The following is a 24,278-nucleotide window of genomic DNA, read 5'->3' on the forward strand; positions in this document are numbered from 1 at the left end:
ATTTGACTTGAACCCAGCTGTTCATCTCCAAGTTTCTCTTCTTTGTAATTCTCACATTCATTTATTTACTTTTTATTTCCTTATTATTATTATTATTTTATTTATTTATTGTTTTTATTGATTGGCAACTATGAGAGTTATATTCTAATCATCTTAAATTTGACCATCTGTCCTACTTCAAGTTGATATGCAAGCCTGATTGCATTCCTCTTGAATATTTTCTAGTATTCTGTCACTCTTATTTCATTTGAACATGTCAAAGAATTATTCCATACATCTAAAATATTTGTGGTTTGTATGCCACCTTTATCATCTCCAATTCCTTCCGATTCTTTTTAAAACTTTCATATGTTTTCTTCAGTACGATTGTTTTTATCCTACTGAAAAATGAATGGCAATCTCTTCCCATTTCAAATCTTCTGTGTACTCTTACCTCAATAAATTAATATATCATTACCAACAATCAAATAATCAATGTATGCACTTTACATAAATTTATCTTTGTGCTGGAGGAACATGATGTTAGCAATAACACCATGTTTCAGCACATGACTAGCTTGGGCTGAATACAAATACAGTTCAGTTCACTCTCATTCGTTCTATATCAAGGTGAGTACCTAGATTCGTTCATTCATTCATTCATTGTTCAGTCATCACCACAAGAATGCGATGACTGAACAATGGGCGAGAAGTCTCAGCCGGTTCTCCACATTCCTTACTGGCTTTGTAAAAGCTGTTCATCAGTTATCTAGCTCTTAATCTTAAGTAACTCCATCTGGATTTTCAATTAAACAATTACTTAAAATAAAAAAATAGTAATAATAAAATCGTCTATAGTGCATAAGCCAAAAAAGGCTTTAGGTTCAATTGCAATGATAATAAACTTTAACCATAATGACACTGCAAATTTTTGATGATTATCTCAGATCATTTCAAATGCTGTTTAATTTTGCTCTAGTTAAAAAAAAAAAAAAAAAAAAAAAAAAAAAAAAAAAAAAAAAAAACATACTAATTTCAATTGTATGCATTCAGATCACACAAAGAAGCAAATAGATCTCTTTGAAGAAAAGGAAATTTATCTAAGCAAAACAGAATATTCCCATAAATGAATTATACTTTACACTCAATGTCTTTATATAATCAGACATATCAACTTTCACAATGATTACCATCGACAATAAGAATTTGGTCACTCTGTCAAATAATAGAAAATGTGTTTCCTGTTTGAGTTTAGATTAGAGTGGCATATACTACAAGATCAGTAGTGCAATAAAATCAAATAAAAGTTGCTGAGAGTATTCATAATGAGTAAAGAAATAACTAAAGATCATCATAAGTTAATAAATAAAAAGAGCTGGGTATTTTAATAGCCAGAGAATTTATGCTTGGGAATCATACTTGTAAGACAACTAGTAAAGCTCAAAGGATTGTACCGCATGCTTTAATGAAAGAAGCTTTGTTGCTAGGAGAAAGGAAACTATGATATTATTTACAGGCTTCTAGTCATGTCAATATTGGATTATGGCTCGCAACTTTAGCAACTGTGATATCAAGAAAATCAAAGGTATTCAGAGAAGATTGCTTAAACATGTGGATCATAATATGAGAATCACTTGATTAGTTGTAATCTGATGAATTTATCTAACAGTAGTTGGAGATGAGATTTAACCGAAGTTTATGAGTTACCGTATTTGCCAGCATATAAGACGCACTTTTTTCTTTGAAAATAGGTCTGAAAAACAGGGTGCGTCTTATACGCCGATACTCAGTTTTTTATTACTTTCATTTCTGGAAATTTTCTCTGTTCCGAGTTAAGCAATTTCTTTCTGGGCTTCCTTGCAGTATGTGAGAGCATTCCAATACGTAGAATTCAGTGGATGCGCATGCGGTGTCATTGACAATCACAGCTGTGTTCCTGTTCGTTTAAACTTTCCAATTGTTGTCGCAGTTGTTTTGAAAGGTAATAGATTTCTGCCATTAAATTTTCTCTAAATTTCTTGGCAAATTATGGCTGAATGAAAAACGTAGGCATTGTTACAATATTGCATACAAGCTACGTGTGATTGCGTATTAGGTATTTGTTGAAAGTAGACCTATTTATTACTTTATATTTGAAATACTGTCAATTCATTATAATATTCAGTGATAAAGTTTTTTTCCTAAAAAATGTGTACAAAAAACGGGGTGCGTCTTTTAGGCCGTCAAATATGGTAATTCAGGACATACCATATATAAAATAGATGCTAGGAGCTTATTGCAGTTGGCTGAACTACATAATAAAAAAGGAGTGAATCAGACAATTAAGAACCAACATATAGTAATCCTTCGATTAATGCGACCCTGATTAGTGCATCATTTTTTTTCGATACCCAAATTCGATTAGTGTGCCTATATACATCTTAAAAATAAATGTTACAGATTTTAAAAATTTTCTATCAATACATTTTTATGGCTAACTATTTTCAAAAATCCCTCACTAGAATGAAATAATTTAGTTACCGATTTAAAACATTTTATAGAGTTATTTTTAATGGCATACTACACTACTTCCATGTACACTATGTTCCAAATTTTGCCACCAAAATTTATGTCATCTCCTATAGTACGCACACAGATTCGAGACCCTTCGACATTTCTGTGCATGTCACAAAAAGGAGAATCCATTCCGATAATAGTAATCAATCCGCCTTCTGGGATGAGTTGTTTATTATTACACGTTGTAAAACTGGCTTCTCTTTTAGGATCATTGTAGTTTTCAAAGTGGTAACTATTTTGCTTGTATAACAGTTGGGAAATTTTATCTATAAAGCATGTGATTTGCGCTTAGAATATATGGTGATACTTCTGAATGCATTTATGATTCTCATAAGTTTATGCATAGGGTCAGCTGACAGGTCAGAAGGTGTATAGCCTCTAGCTGTTTGTCAGAGGAGGCAGGTGACGTGTTCTTGGAGAGAGAGGAGAGGGTGAATGAGGTGTCTCATTTTCCCACGGGTGGTCCCGAGTGGTGTGTGTGGGGAAGGGGAGAGAATGGAGGAAAGAGAGGAAGTAGGGGGGGAACAGAGAGAGAACTGCATGTTTGTTGCTGGCTGTTGGTGACCAATTCGTACATCCTTCATTTCTTTCTCCCCTTCAATGATAACGTCCAAGAGTTAATTAAATCTCATTCTGAAGAAATGAGTGATTCCGACCTGCTAAATTTAGATGTACAGAGGGAAGATCCCAAAGAATATGAAGAAAATTTAACCACTGATAGTCAGCCAAAGAGATTTCACAGAAACAATTTAAAAATATTTTTTGTACAATGGAAGTTTTTAAGCAGCAATGCTTAGAGGCTGACCCTGATGAAGAGAGAACCACTAAAATTTGCAGAAGAGTAGAAGAGGCAATAGGGCCATATCGTCGGTTGTATGAAAAAAAAAGAAGAAACAAAATGGCGGCTAAACTATGTAGCTCAATTCTTTGTTAAGAAGAAGAATAATAAAATTTCTATTCTGAATATGTTTTATTGTCTTTCAGCTTCATGGTTTTCCTTTAACTAGGCCCTGAGACGTACCTTAATTCTTTTATAAAAAAAAAATTAAGGTTCGAAAAAGAAATTTGAGGAACAAATTATACTTTTTCCTATAGGTTATTATATTCAATTAGTGCATTTTCGATTAATGCACCTGTTTTAAAGAACACGTTAGGCACACTAATCGAGGGATTGCTGTATACAAAGTTCATTTTTCATAAATTAGAAAAGATGGGAGAAGGCATTTAGCCACAGATATGTAAGCAGGATTTAAGTAACTATAAGAAAGAATTACCTAGTTTTCATGGATGGAGTACAGATTAATTAATATTTATGTATAATAAACTACCTAATTTGACAATGCTCAACATATTGGTAATATTATATGTAATGGTAATATTGTATAAATATGCATGCAAAAAATAAAATATAATAAAAATTTTAAAATATATATTTATAAAAAGGACGAGACAATAAAAGAGATATAGAAGCCCAGCCATCACTAAATATAAAAATGTCAACCTAAACATATGGTGAATTTCATAGTATATGTATTCAGCTTGACCACGGTGGTTCTTACTTGATATGTGGTTCGCCTGCTATTCATCACCACAGACCCTGTTTAGTATGTATCAGAATGTGGATGGGGTGGGGATTAGGTTTATTATTATTTTTTATGCTGAGCCCATGCACAAAATGCTGCAGTTTTCTCCTCACAAACATCGAACACATCTTTTAGTAGTGCTACCTATACATCAAGGTATAAACATCAATTCGAGTAATCCATGGCGTTTGTGCTGTTGACACCCAAAAGGACATAAGTCTCCAGGTGGAAAGTCATAACAATAGCAGTAATAGTGATAATAAAGTGTGTTATTCAATACACTGAAGTGAATTCATTACACATTGCTATTTTTTGATGCATGCAATCCTGTCAATTGCACCATATCACTCACTCACAGACACACACAACCATCATCATCAAATTCCTGCCATGTACCCTCAAGCGATGTACAGGATATGACAGTACTACATGAAAAATTTACATCATTACTAACTTCCTATCTACAATTTTCCTCCAAACCAGTCTGTTACTTGTCAAGACTCCAACATTATCAGATCTTATATTTCTATCGTCTAAGGCACTTTGTACCGTATCAATCCACCTATATCTTGGTCTTCCTCTGGGTCGTTTTCCTGCCAACCTGGCAGAGAACACTTGTTTTGCTAATCTTTCCTCTCCCATTCTATTCAAGTGACCATACCACCTGAGATTAGCTCTGCTAACGCATTCCTGGATGCTGACAATGTCAAGTTCTTTCCTAATATCCTCATTTTAAATATGATATTGCCATTGATGCCATCTGTTCACGCCTCTAATCTTTCTCAGGACTCTCATATCTGCGGTCTCTAGTCTTTGGTCAAGTGTTTACTTCTGACCCAGCTCTCAGATCCATAAGTTAAAGCTGGTTTGAACACTGTCTTGTATACAGCTAATTTAGTGTTCCTACTAATTTCTCTCTTATTCCACATGAATTTATTCAATTGACTTCCCACCATACCAGCTTTGCTGATTCTGTTGTCTATTTCTATATTTAATTTACCATCTTCACTAAAAATCGTGCCTAAGTAACTGAAATGTTTTACTTATCCCACAGGTTCTCCATTCACAACACAGTTGACATTTTCAATGATTCTGCCTATTTTCATTGTCTTTGTCTTTTTATTGCTGACCTTCATACCATATCTATTACAACAGCTATTCAATTTAGTCAGAGAATCTTGCAGACTTGTAGTGGATTTATTTAGAAGTATAACATCATCCGCATAAAGCAAAGAGCTGACATTAACATCTCCAAAGTATTATTATTATGTTAGAGGTTTAATGGATTTTTTACAACACTCAAAAATAATTAAAATAGAATTTAATACTTCCTATATTTCGTCCTAGTAACTAGGACATCTACGGGGATTACAAAGACAATTAATGTAACATGCACACAAACGCTTACAATACTAAGCCCAACCACGTGGGTGACAATAAAGTCCTATCTAGGTGGAGCGCCCTCTAAGGGCAGTAGTAGGTGGCCTGGAATGTAAGGTGGGACCTCTGGTGATGACTGGTTCCCAAATCTTCGGAAGCTTAATGCAACCGTATTTATTAAGATTTGGTTGGTTTCTGAGAGCTGCTGCTGCTTCTAAGAAAAGTCTCTCTTTCTTGAATTTGCTGTGGTGGAGCATGGTGGTTTTCTTCCATGATACTCTGTGGGTGGTGTCCAAAACATGGTCAGCCAAGCCTGAATGGCCATAGTTGTGTTTAACGATGTATGACTTGTGTTCCTCCAGGCGGATGGATGCTGATCTGCCTGTCTGTCCAAAGTACGCAAGCTTACAGGAACAGGGTACTTTGTAAACTCCAGGTAGAGAGAGAAAGAGAGGAGGGAGCTGATCTTTCGTAGAACGGATAAGGGTAGCCAGTTTGCGGTGGGGCTTATATGCTGTGTGTAGATTGTATTGTTTTAGTATCTTGGCTATTTTTTCAGATGTGCCACAGATGTAGGCTATGGTGATGGCATTTTTAAAATCTTGTTGACGAGAAGGAAGGGGACTGGGGGAGGAGTTGATTATTTTTTTGATACTGTGATCGCTGTAGCCATTGGAGAGGAAAGTGCTGTGTATGTGGTTAAGCTCAGTAGTGAGGGCGGTTCGACTGGAACAAAGATTGTGGGCTCTCTTGGTAAGAGTTTTAATAATGCCATATTGTTGTGAAGGGTGGTGGTGGGAGAGTTTGTGAATGTATCTGCCTGTGTGTGTGGGTTTTCTGTATACAGTGAAGGCAAGTGTATCATTAGGCAGGTGCGTGACTAAGGTGTCTAGGAAGGGTAAACAATTGTTCTTTTCCTTTTCCATAGTAAACTGGATTCTTGGATGTAGGCTATTGAGATGACCGAGGAGGGAGTCTAACGTGTCTGGGCCATGAGGCCAAATAGAGAACGCATCATCTACATATCTTAGCTAGATAGAAGGTTTGAGTGGGGCTGAGTCTATGGCTCGTTTTTCGAAATCTTCCATATAGAAATTGGCAAGGGGGGGGGGGGGGAGCCAATGGCGGTTCCCTCTATCTGCTTGTAGATTTTGTTATTCCAAGCGAAATACCCAGAGTTGATGGCGAAGGAAAAGAGATCTAAGATGTCAGAGGGAAAAACGTTTTCTAAGAGAGATAAAGTGTCAATCGGCCAATATTGGTAAACAAGGAGGAGATATCAAAGCTTTCTAATATGTCTGTATTATTCAAGGTTAAATTTTCTGTGAGGGCTTTAAAGTGGGTCGAGTTTTTTATATAGGAAGCTGAATTTCCGGTGAGGGGGGACAGAGAGTCAGCCAGCTGTTTAGACAGTCTGTAACAAGGTGCATTGGTGGCATCTACTATAAGCCTGAGTGGGGAATTAGGTTTGTGGATTTTTGGTAAACCGTATATTCGGGGGGGGGGGACGGGAGCGGAAAGGTTTAAGTTTTTTCGTGACGTCGGGTGGCCAGGAGGTTACTTTTTTAAGTAAGATTTTTAATTTCTTAACTTGAGTTTTTGTGGGGTCGTGTTCTAGCGGGATGTAGGTAGCGCGATCGTGGAGGATAATGTTCATTTTACGATTGTATTCGCTGGTATTAAGGACAACTGTGGCATTACGTTTATCCGCTCTGGTGATGACAATACTTTTTTCTTTGCGTAGTTTCTGGAGAGCCATGCGTTGGGAATAAGATAAGTTACTTTTTGGAGGCGAAGAGTGAACGAGGATGTTGGCTACGTCGAGTCTGATGTTGTTGGCTACCTCCGACGGTAAGCGACTGATCCCCTGTTCGACGTTGACGAACAGGGGATCAGTCGATTACATCAAAGGGCGCTGACAGCATCATCATTGAGCCTTTTGGACGAGAGGTTTATTACTGTCTGGAGCGGTTGAATTTGTGGTTGTGGTTTGTCTTTAACCAGGTTGTTGTATTTCTTGACGTGTTTGTTTTTTATTTTCTGAAATTCTCTCTGTGCAGAAGTTTCCGAAATGTCAGAGAGAATCGGCCAAAGTTCAGGGTTAAGAACGGTGGAGAGCTCCGCATGTAAGGAGCCAATGGCGGCGTTCGTCACTGCGAGGGCGGCACGAGTAGAGGCGATTTGCTCGCGTGGTAATGCTAAGCTGGCACGTTTGTATATCCGGAGTGCTTTTTTTGGAATGGAAATTGATCTTCATTTTAACATTTCGGTATCACTCTTGTATTCCGACATCAGCGCCCTTTGCCTCGGCCATAATTTTGCCCCGAAAGAAGTGCCGGTGCTCGATAAAAGACTTAACTATGCAATAGCGCCTAAAAAGGTAAACAAACCGGATTTTATCTACCATAGTGAAAGAGGCATCAGATCCCTACCTAACAACATAGCACACAAAATACGACTAGAAACCAGTAATGTCCTAAATACTAAGAAAACCATACAGAACAACCTGACTAAAACAGAATTAGCAGCAATTAAATCATTAAAAGCCAAACAAAACATAATAATAACGAAAGCTGATAAAGGCAGTGCCACTGTTGTCCTTGACAGGTCAACATACATACTGCAAATGAACCAACTAGTAGCCAATAACAACACATAAAATGGTAAATTATAACCCAACAAAAAGGATAAAGGACAAAACAGAAAAACTACTAAAGTCTGTCACTTCTTGGCCACCAGACACAGTTAAAAAACTCAAACCCCACTACGTCCGCCCCCCCCCCCAGAATATATGGGGTTCTGAAAATACACAAACAAAATGTGCCCCTTCGACCAATAGTGGAAGGAATAGACAGTCCCAATTACCACCTAACCAAGAAATTAGCGGCAACACTCAAGGAATTGGTAGGTCATTCCCCCTCCTACATAAAAAACACACAACACTTTATAAACAAAATCAAAAACATAACACTCGACAAAGACGACTTATTAGTCAGTTTTGACGTTTCTGCCCTTTTCACTAATGTCCCCATCAACGACACAATTCTCCTACTACAGAACAAATTTCCGCCTGACATTACGGCCCTCTTTTCCCACGTACTAAAGTCCGGTTACTTCGTGTGGCAAAACAAATTCTACCTACAAAAGGCAGGTACAGCCATGGGCTCACCATTATCCCCCCCAATCGCGAACTTCTACATGGAAACCTTTGAGCAAAGGGCTCTTGATTCCGCCACGCTTCGACCGACAATCTGGCTCAGATACGTTGACGACGTGTTCGCAATCTGGCCGCACAGGCGACAAACGCTAAACACATTCCTCAGCCACCTAAACAAACAACACGAACGCATACAGTTTACCATCGAAATCGAAAACCAAAATTCGCACCCGTTCCTAGACACACTAGTTACACGTCTTCCTTCAGGCAGTCTATCCTTCACGGTCTACCGAAAACCAACACACACGGGCCAATACATACATGCGAATTCATACCACCACCCAGCACAAAAATATGGAGTCATAAACACCCTTAAAAACAGAGCCACAACAATTTGCAAGCCCTGAAACAAGAACTAAAAATCATTAGTGACACATTCATAAACAATGGCTATAACAAAAATACTGTCAATAAAATACTCTATAAAACCACAACAAAAACGAATCTAGATTACAGTAAAACCACAGCCATCCCATACATTAAAGGGTTATCAGAAAAAATCAACAGAATCCTACAACATTATAACCTCAATGCCACCTTTAAACCACCCACTAAACTTAAAACCATATTCAGCTCCTCTAAGGATCCTCTCCTCTCATTAGCACATCCTGGAGTCTATTGCATCCGCTGCACCTGTAACTTACCGTACATTGGTGAAACAGGACGGACAATCCCTATACGCAAGAAAGAACACATTAGACACATTAAATATAACCATTATGGTGAAGCAGGCCTCTCAGACCATGCACTTAACACCTTACACCAAATCAACTGGAAAAGCACCTGCTCCTTACACCGCACAAAAACATGGTACGAAAGAAAATTTAAAGAATCCTGCGAAATCCTGATAAACCACCCAAATATCAACAATAAAGATGGTATGAAAATTCCAAGGATCTGGATGGCACACATTCAGCCAACCTAATATGAAAGATTCAACATAAGTCAGGACTCTAGCCAATCCGCTAGTATTAGAAACCATTCCACTCCAACTGGCTGGAATGATGTTAATATATGTATATAGTAGACAACACAAATAATAGGACTCTAGCGTTGATGTTAATTTTTTTTTTTTTCCCACCAGAGGTCAGGCCAACAATTGTGGTAGCAGTTAGTCAGTGTCTTTAACGAACCAGTATGATTGTAGTATAGCTTGTTTCTTGTGTATATTTGTACGCTCCAAAAGATGACCTTGACATAAAGGTTGAAACGTTGAATTGTAAAATTTTAGTAATATTAAACTAAAGTTTTTATTCAAACACGGTAGTTGTCTCCATAATTTCCAAAAATGCATTCTTGAATTCTCTTTTTTACCAATATTTCTAGTACTTTTACCACCACTCCTGAGATACTGATTGGTCTATAATTTTCTACTGTAGTCTTAGAACCTCCCTTATGCAAAGGAATAATTTTGCCCTCTTTCCACTCCCTTGGAACTCTACCAGAGCTGAGACTTAAATTAAACAGTTTAGACAAAGGCATTGCCAGTTCCCTTGCATATTCTTGTAAAACCCTAGCTGATATCCCATCAAATTCCACAGCTGTATTTACATCGAGATTCTGAAGTATTGTAAGAACCTTCAATTCATCTACCTCTGTGTCCCACATTAGTGTCTGTCACACAGGTTGAAGCAGTAACCTTGCTAGGAAGACATATGCTTGCAAAGTGGTCTCTCAGTAACAACTATTTTAACCACTTCTGTCTCCTCGTGACCATCATTATTCATTAAGATCGATCTTCCATTGTCATTCTTCCTCTTATTTGCCACATAATGAAAGAACTCTTTGGGATTTCCTTTGCTCAACTAGATTCTTCTCATAATCTGATTTTGCCTTCCTTGCCATGCTGGTAATCTTTCTTGCCTGAGCCTTGCACTGTTCGTGAGTTCACTGGTCACCTTTCTCTTTATATGCTGTCCAGAGCATTTTCTTCTTCTGTAGCTCATGCTTAATGATATTACTCACCCATTTAACTGCTACCCGATTAACCCTCCTTACCCTAGGTGTACAATTTAATACTGCTTCCTCTAGACGATCCTTAACTATATCCCATGCACTACTAACATCCTTACCCTGCAGTGTTTTATGCCATTGTACAGATTTAAGCTTCTTCAAAGCATGTCATAATCATGCCTTGTAGTTCCACAAATACCCCTTCTTGATAGGATATTCCTCATGTTTTAAAATATCCCAAGTCAAGACCGAACGGTCACTTTCACCAATTGGAGGCAATGTTGTCACCTTGGTTATGGATAGCTCTTCTGATCCTATGACCAGCTCTGATCTTCCACCCCTAGTCCCCTCCATTACATGCTGGCTTAAGTAATTATCTCTCAGCAGGTGCATAAATTCCATTTCCTTTCTGCCATGTGATCTTTCTCCCTTCCAGTCTATATCTCCATGATTGAAGTTCCCCATAATAATCACTCAACTGTACTAATTTGGGAATGCATGTCTTCAAGATCATCTGTGGAACTTCCTAGCCTATAGCAATAACCAACAGTATATTTTGTCTTACTGGTTTTAATCTCACGCCAGATTGCTTCAAATGAACAGCCACCCTCCCATCTATCTCCTATTCTTTCTGGTTGTAATTCATCTGCTATCATCAGCAATACTCCCCACCCCACCCTATCTTCCCTGAAAATACTAAACCCTTCACATTCAATCCCTATAACTACATTCATCTGCTTTAGCCAAGTCTCACTAATGCCTATAACTTTTGGCAAAGTTGTACTAATCAATGCCAAAACCTCCTCCCTCTTGTTCCTTATACTTCTGGCATTAGTATATAGAAACAGCAACAAATCTTTATTTCCCAACCCACCTTTACTTTCTGAATTGACTACCCTATTCAATATTTTTGCTTGAGAGACTAGATTCCTAACTTGGTCATTCTCACACTCACTCGCTTCATGGGTGCCTTCACACAAACTCACTTGCTTCCACTCTTGCTTAAGTGTGCATGTCAGCATGCTCAGTGAACAAAGCTCTCTCTCGCTCCAGATACCTAACACCAAACCCATTCAGGTGCAGTCCATCTGCATTGTACAAATCCTTCTTTCGGCCAAACAGACCACAGATTCACAAATTCTACATCATTCTTTTTGTGCAATCTACATATAGACTCATTGGTTATCAATGCCCTCCTCCTCAGTTTGCCTCTATGGTAGAAGATCTACAATCTTTACCTTCTCGCTCTTCAGTTTTGCCTCTTCTAACAACTCCTTTACATCCTCCCTCACAATATACTTCTCGCCTCTCAAATCATTGGTACCAACCAAGACATTAATTTCCTTCGACTTACCTTTTTTGCATCCGGATAGCGTGGCTAATATCATGAATTTTTGTTCTCGGAAAACACAATTGAATCATACTTTCGTTTAGTACTTCCCTGATTATTGAGTCTCTATACATAATTTTCTCCTTAACTTATTTTTCTTGTTTGTTCGGTTGGTCTTTATTATTCTTTTACATCACCTGCTTCTTTCTTTTTTCAGCCCTGCTTAACTCTTCTCACCTCTGCAGTTTTTCAATTTTGTGCTTTGTCCTATAAAGGGTAATATTTAAGCACACCATTTCTTTATTGATATCCATTTCATTCTCCTGTATTTCCATGGCTGCACGTTAGACATTATTAACATAATTTTCCATCTTATCGTCAGTATTTCATCACCTAACACACTCACTCACTTTTAAAACACATACTCTCTCTCTCCAGTTTCAATTTCCTTCCACATATTCCTTAATTTTCTCGAAACATATACACTTTGCATACATTGCACTGAATAATATCCCACAAATTCAAATTGCCAGACAATTGTTCACCACCATTGTTCTTTGCGTTGGTGCCATGCTGACAATATCACAATAAATATCAAAATAAAAGTGTTAAAAATATACTAATACTCTAAAAACACAAAAATCTAAGCAAATATACTATAATACAGCAATCCCTCGATTAGAAATTTCATATAATACAGCAATCCTTCGATTGCACCTAATGCATTCTTTAAAACAGGCTCATTAATCGAAAATGCACTAATCGAAAATAGTAACCTATGGGAAAATGTATAATTCGTTCCTCAGATTTCTTTTTTGACCCTTTTTGACATACCCTAATTCTTTATAAAATAATTAGGGTATGTCTCAGGATCTATTTAAAGGAAAACCATGAAGCTGAAAGACAATAAAACATATTTAGAATATAAATTTATTATTCTACTTCTTAACAAAGAATTGAGCTAACTAGTTTGGCTAGCATTTTGTTTCTTTTTTTCATACAACCGACGGTATGGCCCTATTGCCTCTTCTACTCTTTTGCAAATTTTACCTGCTTCTCTCTTCATCAGGGTCAGCCTCTAAGCACTGCTGCTTAAAAATTTCGATTGTAAAAAATATTTTCAAATTGTTTCTGTGAAATCTCTTTTGGCTGACTATCAGTGGTTAAATATTCTTCGTATTCTTCAGGATCTTCCCGCTGTGCATCTAAATTTAGCAGGTTGGAATCACGCAATTCTTCAATAGTAGATATATATATATATATATATATATATATATAACAAAATGATAAGCCTTTTTGTGTCATCTTTTTTGTCAAGTTATTTGAAACATTTTGAAACTCAGGGCTACCCTGAGTGTCAAGTCTTCAAAATTCGAGTAATCAGAATTCACGGAGAACTGGTCTACCAGTCTGCAACTTGGGGGGTTGGGCGCCATAGGCACCGTGGGGGAGGACCCCCTTTCGCCTTTTCAAAATTCGAGTCATCAGAATTCAAGGAGAACCGGCCTACCAGTCTGGAACTTTGGGGGGGGGGGGCATAGGGTGGACCCTTTTCGAGTCATCAAAATTCAAGGAGAACCAGCCTACCAGCCCACAACTCAGGGAGTTGGGCGTCGTAGGTGTCAGGGGGTGGAGTCCCATAGTGTGTGTGTGTACATATATATATATATATATAACTTGAAATCAGTTGGAATTATATTTGAGATTTCACAAATGCTAATTTTACAAACAAAAATCCAACCAAAAAAGTTACAACTAACATGCCATTATTATAATCTTTGTGAAAATATGACCACTCGACATGGAAGCAGAATTCATATGCTAGTTCGCACCAGCAGTTTACACATGTGCAGAAACTGCCTGGTGCAAACGTGTTAACTATCTCCTGTGCACTACTAACATCCTTCACCTGCAGGGCTTTTTTGCCATGAAAGCTTCAAGCTTCCTACTAACCCTGTAGTTCCACATATATCCCTTCTTGACAGAATATTCCTCATGTCAAGACGACACGGTCACAATTCCCCAATCAGAGGCAATGTAGCCACCTTGATTATGAATAGCTCTTCTGATTCTATGACCATGTCCAATACTCTACTCTTGCACCCCCCCCCAAGTCTCCTCCATCACTCTACTTAAATCTTCAACAAGAACTGCTTTTTCAATTTTATTTGTCATCTGCTTGCTCTAATGACAAAAAATTTCTCCAGTTCTTCTTTAGGAAACCGTCTATGAAACCATAGGCACAAATAAGTTTCATTGTCCATTTCACCATTTTCAAGTTTTCCACATACCTCTACTTAAAACTGCTTTCCAGTCAAGAAGTTTATCTGGATGTTTGATGTGGAATTCTATCAATACCCTTTCATTTCCTTGATCATCATTGAATATGACATTTAGTACTTATCATGTAATAAGATTTCACCTGTTTTTGCCTTCTTTGTCTCAGTAATGTCAATTATGTCAAAATGTTACAGTTATTTTGCAAGTTTGATTTCCTTTCCATTAACACTCCTCATACTGGTGGTTTCTATTTTCAGTTCTTCAGACACCGGATTTATTCTTCTTCTAGATGAGTTGGAGTTTGTTCCAGTTCACCCTGGCTCCCTGATGAAAAGAGTGAAAGTCTTGTCTAGCTGGCTGACATCCCAGCCAACATGAAATCTCATCATGTGTATTTGTGGTTTTAAGCTTATAGAGATTTCAGTTTAGTTGGCTAGTTCCAAAATTGCAAGCCCATCCTCATTAATCCAGTACCCATTCCTTAAAGGCAATGTGGAGGTCTCCTCCCAGTTATTTGGCTTTGACCCTCAAGTGACCCAAATTTAATTTACTTCCCTAATAAATATAAAAAGAACAATGATGATCTCTAACTGTATTTTTTAAGGAAATTACAACGTAGACAATCATTTAAACTTTATTAACTAAAATAATTTAATTAATATTTTGGTAAAGTCAAATTGTCATCATCAGGGAACAAAATATAATGTGTATGCTGGCACTACGCTTCATTACTTAGTATAATGTCTGAATGCACATATCTTATTATATTTTGTTCCCTGATGATGGCAGAACCATGTCAACTGAGAATAGGCCAAAAGTCCTAAATTGTGCCTTTAGTGGGCTAAACTGGGCATCCTTGGATACCCAATTTAGCTCACTAGGACTTTAGTCCCAATTTAGGGACTTAGGCCTATTCTCAATTGACATGCTTCAGCTTCATTACTTAGTGTAGTGCCTGTGTCCCCCATATATTATTATATTTTGTTCCCTGATGATGTCAATATGACTTTGACGAAATATTAGATGTATTACTTACATTTATTTTAGTTAATGTATTAGTCTATATTGTAATTTCCTTAAAAAAAAAAAAAATACAGTTATGAATAGCCAACATATAAACCTTACCACCAGACTGGTTCCTGTGGACCCCATTTGGGGATATGATCACTCAAGACACCTTTTACTTCTGTTTCTTAGCCAACCTTATGAACTTTATGTTGACAAATGCAACAAGTATCTACAGGATACGCCAACTAGTCCTCTGTGGAAGTTCATCACTACTAAGAGAACAATACTGTATTGTTTAACGAAGGCTAATCTGGTTCTGAAACCAAATGCTTCCTTTGACCTCTTCTTTTGTCTTAAATCTAGAGTGGACAAATAATATCATTCAAGGATATAACAAACATGTTAGAGATTTGGTACATCCTAATCAGAACATAATCTTGCTGGTATTCTCTGCTGAAATGCTCCTGGAGGATATAGAAATAAGTATTTAAATGCCATTGTTGAGGCTATACTGAGGCTCAGAGAGTGGTACGCTTTGTTTAGGATGGAATATATTTAAGAGTTTATTATCTTATAAATTTCATATACACCCTCAATTCTTATTTCAAGATCATTTTTAAAAAAAAAATTTAAAAAAAAAAAAGAAAAAAAAGAAACCAATCACTAGACAGTGCATGATGAAACCTATCAGTAACACACCAGGAGAATTCCTGCCAAGTCAGAACATAATCTTGCTGGTATTTATTCTCTGCTGAAATGCTTCTGGAGGATATAGAAATAAGTATTTAAATGCCATTGTTGAGGCTGTACTAAGGCTCAGAGAGTGGTACACTTTATTTAGGATGGAATATATTTAAGAGTTTATTATCTTATAAATTTCATATACATCCTCAATTCTTATTTCAAGATCATTTTTAAAAAAAAGAAAAAAAGAAACGTAATTACAGAACTTGCTTACTAACAGAAAATAATAAAGGTCTTAACCTGGCATGTAGGAAGGTAAGATATGATAATAAATAACATAAAATGGGTTTGACTTATGTATATATTTTTATTAGTATAAAAATTTGTCCTGGTATCAAAGGCATCAGATCAGTATGACTTTCAAATTAAACAACAAGAAATGAAACCAGTATATTCAAACTATGAAATGCAGAAACTGAATTAATATGATGTAGTATGTCATAGTCTAATTATATTAAGGTTCTAGTAAAAATAACTAACATGATTTAATAAAAAAATAAACATAAATAAATAAATTTAAGTTAATTCTAGAATTTGTGAAGAACTATTTGCCATAACAGGGATGATTCAAGTCCATTGTTTCTATGTAGATTCAGTCTTTGTAGTAAGATCATACAACTCTCTTTGTATAAACATTCCAAGAGATTATTAATTTTATGGAGAACCTTAATTTTCTTCTGAAGAACTTCGTGTCTGGTGCAATAGTGTGTTCTACAAGCCCTGATTGTTCTGGCTTACGTAGTCTAAATGTTCATCACATGGCTGCAGACCTACCTGTTTGGTCAAAATATGATAATCAACATTACCAAGAAATTTGATACACTCCTGGGTGGGCTAAAGGCAGAAGTTTATCTTTAGCTGAACATAGAAAAGTGTAAATGTTGTTGATAGGATGGAAGGACACTTGTAGGCCAACAGATCTAAGTAGTGTGGATATACCTTCTGAGAAAACTTTAACATAGGGAATGGTGACATGATGGACCACCTCTGTATCACTATTACGATAAGAGGCAGATCTCAGGGAAACTCTATAACTATTAATGATCTTGAAAGTTTTTCCACTTGGTTTCATCCATTATCCAAGTGTATGCATGTGAAGTCACTTCATGACTGGGCTACTTGTATACAGAGGCTAATGACATTACATCAATTACCTTGGCATCCCATAATGCAACGCACATATCTTTACAGACATGTATAATGCTATGCATTATGGGAAGGGCCACTGCCCAGACCAATTTCAACCTTTATTAATGTTTCATCAGGGAGCCAGATCCAGAAGTGATACCAAGGTTGAAGTAAAATGCAGAGGTCCTATTTCCATATACAAGTAGTTAAAAGGTGTCACACCTTATTACCGAAATACTTTGGATTAGAAATACATGCTGAAAGTTTTTTTTACTTGGTTATACTCTAATCCAGAGTATTTTAGTAATAAGGTGACACCTTTTGACCAGTTGTATATGGAAATAGGACCTCTGCATTTTACTTCAACCTTGGTATCACTTCTGGGTCTAGCTCCACCAATGAGACTTTAATAAAGGTCGAAATTGGTCTGGGTGGAATTGCCCTTCCCATAATGTATAGCATTATACATGTCTGTAAAGATATGTGCATTGCATTATGGGATGCCAAGGTAACTGATGTGATGTCATTAGCTTCTGTATACAAGTAGCCCAGTCATGAAATGACTTCACACAAACTTAGTTCTTGTACTTGTACTTTCCTATACAACTTGGATTACGATGAAACCAATAATATAATTTCATGGCAGCTTTAATTTATTAATGATCTTGTTGACATAAGAGTCAGTAAAGTCCGTAACAGAGTGTGCTTGATGTACCAGAGTCTTAAAGGTGACAGATTTTTGACAATTATGATGGTGTGAAAAGGCAGGAAGGTTAGCCTTCATTTCTCAGTTTTTAGAAAGAAAATACATACTGGACTTTACATTCGCATAATATTTCATGAAGATGTGGGGATACAAGAAATGCTTATTACTAAAATAAGCACCCCACGTGTCCCCAAATTATGATGAGGTAAATTATTTCTTGCATCAATTTTCAGCCTCCATAGCTCATAATGGATGCAAGAAATAATTAAATAAATAAAAATATATATCAAAAAAGAAATATAGTAGTCCCCTCTTATCCGTGGGAATGTTTCAAGACCTCCCACAGATAGTACTGAACCCTATATGTACTGTTTTTTCCCATACATACACTTATACATACATACATACCTATGATAAAGTTTAATTTATAAATTAGGCACAGTAAGAGATTAACGACAATAACTACAATAATAAAATAGAACAATTATAAAAATATACTGCGATAAAAATTAAATGAATGTGAACAGAATCTTAGCAACCTCAGCATATGTTTTTTTATTATTATTTATTTATTTATTATTTTATGAAGTTGAGAACTTTCACCTTTTCACTTAAAAGGAAGCACTTTACAACTTCTATGTGGCATATCCGAATTGCCAGCATCAGTACTCTTGTGCTCTGAGGCCATTATTAAGTAAAATAAGGATTACTTGAATACAAGCACTGCGATGCCATGACAGTCGATCTGATCACTGAGAACTACTCAGAACAGCATGCAATTTAAAACTTATGAAATGTTGATTTTGGGAATTTTCCATTTAATATTTACAGATGACTACTAAGTGACTAACAGATGGCTAGCATATATGGTGCAGTGCAAAATTTCATCACCCTTACTCAGAACAGCATGCAATTTAAAACTTATAAATTGTTTATTTCTGAAATTTTCATTTAATATTTTTGGAATGAGGTTGAATACGGATAAAGGGGGTGGGGGACTACAACAAAAGAAAAAAAAATCAATGATGCCCTTTGGTTGGAAAGACCTACATGTGAATCTGAACCAGGATGTGAAGAACCATTATAAGGGCTTTCCAGTTCAAGATGAGTAGCTATATCATAATGAGGTAGTAAGGTTTGTTATCCTGAAAACTGGCAGATTATGGATATAGGATTAATCCTATCAATGAAATAATTATGTTTCTATAAAGCTAGGCTACTTGTCCTAACACAATTAAGATGAGAATTCACTTATTACAGTGTTATAATAACTAATTACGTTTTTTAAGCAAGTTCCTGATAAATTATTTTGTAATTAACTTAAAATTTTTTCATCTGCTTCTGTAATCATCACTTAACATATACTCCATTTATATTCTTAGCACAGATAACAGATTTACAGTAAACTCTCACTACAGAAACTGCTATGGGCAACAGAAATAGTTTATTATAGTGGGTAGTGTCTTTGGTCAGGATGACTTTCAAACTCTTTGCTGGTTTCAAGGTTAATTATCTCTTCAAGCTTCTTCTCAATGATTGCAATGTGGTTCAAGATCATTATAAAGCTATGCAATATATTAGCATTCAAAATTAAGTGGATATTGAATACCACATTATTTCTTAGCCGAATAAGAAACTCAAAGATAGGAAATCTAATCTAAGAGTTTCATGCCGAATATAGAAAACTATCTATAAAGATCAGCGAGTCCAAGTGTAAGCCAACTTATTAGATTAGATTAGAGCCAAATTATTAGATTAGATTTCCTATCTTTGAGTTTCTTATTCAGCTAAGAAATAATGTGGTATTCAATATCCACTTAATTTTGAATAATTTTACTTTGCTGAAGTGAAGCCTGTTGGCTCTTATTTCAGTAAATGCAATATACTAGTTTCATTTAGCACAAATATCTGTTATTGTATAAATGGAGATGCAAATCAGGGATTTAAATTGGAAGCAATCTGGTTATTAGTTTTTTTTTTTTTTTTTTTTAATGGAATGTGCCTCACAGAACTCATCATTTTTATTCCCTTAACATTTCTAGCCAAAACTTTAAAAAAAGTTACAAAAGATTTTTACCTATTTATACAAATTATTTATGATTTATTTTTCAACTAATATGATTCAAGACTAGTTAACAAAAATGGCAATTTGTTACTCACCAAGCAAACTAAATCCAAATATGTGAGGCAACTGATCTGATACCAATTCCCTTCTATCAGTTCCATCTAAATTGGACATTTCTATTTTATCTGTCTTTGCATCACCCCAGTAGAGCTTTTTAAGTTTGTAATCTATGGATAATCCATTAGGCCAGCCCAACGATGTATTTATTAAAGTGAAACGAAGTGATCCATCAAGTGCTGCTCTTTCAATCTTTGGATGTTTACCCCAGTCAGTCCAATACATGTAACTGCAGAATTTAATTCAAAATAATAAATAAATAAATATATATATATATATATATATATATATATATATTGTAAAATAGAGTTGAATGACTTAAACCAAGAGTTAGGTAAAAAAAGGGGGTTTAATAGTAAAACACGACTAGTTTCGGCTTATAACAGCCATCATCAGGTGACATTGTAAAAGAAAAGAAAAAACACTAAACACTGAAGTTTAAAAAAACTATGAACAACATAGAGAATCTCTATACATAATTAGCATGAAAATGCTGTATTTAAAGCTGTTCTTTCATTTGTTGCATTGTCGGGAGAGTGCGTGCTCGCAGCATCACATGAACGCCAGTGCATGATTACAGCTGAATGACTATCTGGGAGGTTGTAACTCAAGCTATTATTTAGATGTTCAGGGTTGAGGAAGATTTCCCTAGATTCTCCCAACAATGCAACAAACGAAAGAACAGCTTTAAATACAACTACAACGTTTTCATGCTAATTATGTATAGAGACTCTCTATGTTGTTCATAGTTTTTTTAATTTTTTTAAACTTTGGTGTTTAGTGTTTTTTCTTTTCTTTTATAATATGACTTGATGAAGCTGTTATAAGCCGAAACTAGTTGTGTTTTACTATTAAACCCCTTTTTTTTTTTTTTTTACCTAACTCTCGGTTTAAGTCATTCAACTCTATTTTACAATATATATTTCAACCGAGTCAATGAATTGTCATATATATATATATATATATATATATAAATACTATAAAGAAAAGAGTGATATTTATTTGAGCACATATTTAGAATGTAGAATCTTATACTAAAAGAATCTGATATCTTGTGCAAAATTACAAGATACAGTGATTTTATGAGGCTTAAATATGTTAACTGAGCTGTAGATATATATTCTTTATTTAACTAAATGGATATTATCACTGTTATTTTTATTTCTGAAATTATCATAACCTCCTAGTGAATCAACATGACATAAGCCAAAGTTTTCTGGTGTGTTAAACAATAAAATGCATATATATAAATAAAACTTAATTCAATAAAAACACTTATGTTAGAATTTAATTGTATAAAATTTTCACCCAAGTATCAAAGGCATTTTCAGTATGAATTTAAAATTAAACAAGACACAAGTAATATAAAGAACACTTGATGAGAATGTTTTATCTACATATGAATAAAGTAAAGTAGTATGGTTCAAACTATCCTAAGTCCTAATATTTTCATATATGACATAAAAAAATAATAATAAATTATTAACTAGGGTTGGGTTGAGACTAAACAAACACAATACCTCAAACATTTTCAGCATAATAATTAATGAAAAATTTTCACATACACACCCAGGATTTCATGTTTTTTTTTTTGCAAAGTATTTCCAAAAAATAAAATAAAATAAAATAAAATTTGAATAAGTAATATTCACCTTAATAACAAAATGCATTATGTACAAACCAATGTTTTAGAATTAAGATGACATTATCTAAGCAGATAAACAATGCAATGAAATGAACTAAAAAAAACAAAGAAAATCACACGCTACATAAATGGCTATTCGTCTGCCTCTCAAGGTCAGATGTTTATACGGTATTTTGTGCATGCAGCATTTGGAGATTGTCATCTTCTAAGATTGGTCTTTTATCTGAAGGGAACTGAAGACACACACTAACTTCTGTTCATTATCAAGTCAATAATGTTGATATATGGTGAGAAAATTGACAGCCTGATATCAGTCTATTATGAATAATTTGAAGGATTTTTGAGCACATTACTTGAAAGAAATGTACAGAACTTCCATTAGAGGAAAACCGCTGCTTAGTTAGTTTTTTTAGTTTTGATGTCTCATTCTGTAAATCTGATCTTCAAAATACACTCAATTCACCCAACATAGATAGCCCTGATCTCTATAAGAAGCATCCTGAAGCTTTTTATAAGCTGAAGCAATCAACACTATGAAAAAAAACTGAAGATATGCAATGTGCTCTTCTTTTCTTTGCTGCAAAAAGTGATACAGTTGCCTGTCACTGTCATAAACTCACTGGAATTGCAGAATAATTTTTTTATAACAGATCACTGTCGTAAACTCACTGGAATCGCAGAATAATTTTTTTATAACGGATAGCTTGCTAGAGTGAACTGCCCTTAAAACAGCAATGTACCTATAAGGATTTGGTCAGCAATTTTATTTGTTTCTTTATAATGGTGTATGCTATAGTGCATGTCAGCTGTGTATGACTTCATATATCTCAACAAATACCTGGTTGCAGTATACAGATGATATCATCACCATGTGGCTACTTTTCTGTTTTTCTTAACCCTTTCTGAGTTTTTATTTTATTTATTTAGTTTTTTATTAACAAAATCCATTCTGTAATCAAATTCACTTTCTGTATGGGAGGGGGGGAGGGGGTCTGGAAAGTTCTGATAAATGCCTAGAACAAAAATGATATTAAAGCAACTGATATAACCACAAGAAAGAACATACGAGGATATAAGAACATAGGTTACCTTCATAACTCTGCTACTAGTAGTCTTTCTTGTGGTTATACCAGCTGTTTTAATATCATTTTTGTTCTAGGTGTTTATCAGAACTTTCCAGACCCTTCGCACAGAAATTAATGTGCTTTAGTTAATCACCTGATTAATGAGAAAGCTGACAAACATCTTGAAGTGTTAAGTTTAGAAAAGGAACAGAAAAACTATACAAAATATGGTCTGCATTAAGAGCAGCATGACATGCAATAAAATTACAACCTGAAAAGGGAAGGGGGTAGTGATTATATTTGGTTATAAAGTTTAAATGATGGTGTTCTCTGGCTGACTCAAGTGTGTCAGGCTGCTTGGATATCTGGGCGAGCACCAAAGCAATGGCAGACAGGAATAATAATACCAGTCTTCAAGAAGGGAGACCAGAAGGATTGCAGTAATTATCGTGGCATCTCTCTGCTCAGCCCGCCTGGGAAAGTGTATGCTAGGTGCTTGGAAAGACGGTGTAGGAGCATAGTTGAGTCAAAGTTCCAGGAAGAACAATGTGGCTTTCGTCCTGGTAGAAGCACAACTGACCAAATCTTCACTTTAAGGCAAGTTTTTGAGAAATCTTGGGAATATGCCAAGAATGTCTACACATGTTTTGTGGACTTGGCATATGACCGGATTCCTCAGGATAAGCTTTGGCAAGTAGTACAGGAGTATGGAGTGGATGGCCAACTATTAGTTGCCATCAAGTCCATGTACGAATGCCCAGAGTTTTGTGTCAGGGCAAACAGCACAAAGTCTGAACCTTTCATAGTCTCTGTTGGACTCTGCCAAGGGTGTGACCCCTCGTGACACTCATCCCTCTCTTCTGTCACCCTTCCTTTTCATAATATTTATGGACTGGATTGATAGGCACAGCCGAGGCAGTGAGTGTGTCAGAATTGGAAGATGTAGCATTGGATCTGCTTTTTGCAGATGACCTCCAGCGAACCTGGATAGGTTTGTAGCTGTTTGTGCAGACATGGGAATGAAGATCGGTGTGGCCAAAACTGAAACATTTGTGGTCTCAAGACAATCATCCCAGTGCATTCTACATGTAAATGGAGTCCCAATGAGGCAGGTGGAGAAGTTTAAATACCTTGGGTCCATATTTCACGAATGATGGAAAATGGGACGTAGAGCTAGATACTCGAATTGGCTTAGCAAGCTCAATATCGTGGGAGCTTGACCGTTCGGTAGTATTGAAGTGGGAGTTAAGCCAGAAGGCAAAGCTGGCTGTCTTCAATACAATCTATGTCCCCATCCTCACCTATGGTCATGAGAGTTGGGTAATGACCGAAAGAATGCAGACACAAATCCAAGCGGCTGAAATGACGTTCCTTCGAGGGGTTGCGGGGCTGACAAGACTCGACAGAAATGATGGAAAATGGGACGTAGAGCTAGATACTTGAATTGGCTTAGCAAGCTCAATATCGTGGGAGCTTGACCGTTCGGTAGTATTGAAGTGGGAGTTAAGCCAGAAGGCAAAGCT

At 36.0% G+C, this 24,278-nt stretch overlaps 1 protein-coding gene across 1 annotated transcript in view; it reads right to left on the reverse strand.

Annotated features, from left to right (window-relative positions):
- arr (low-density lipoprotein receptor-related protein 6) overlaps positions 1-24,278 on the reverse strand; it is a 351,307-nt gene that overhangs the window by 175,953 nt on the left and 151,076 nt on the right. The window contains exon 8 of the mRNA XM_090414658.1: positions 20,025-20,275. Coding sequence (XP_090270784.1) covers positions 20,025-20,275 — 251 coding nt within the window. The remainder of the gene's footprint in view (positions 1-20,024; positions 20,276-24,278) is intronic.

The sequence above is a fragment of the Typopeltis vanoorti genome, chromosome 25 (genome assembly GCF_054136105.1).
Source record: "Typopeltis vanoorti isolate ZY-2024b chromosome 25, IOZ_Tvanoo_1.0, whole genome shotgun sequence".
Taxonomy (NCBI): Eukaryota; Metazoa; Arthropoda; class Arachnida; order Uropygi; family Thelyphonidae; genus Typopeltis; species Typopeltis vanoorti.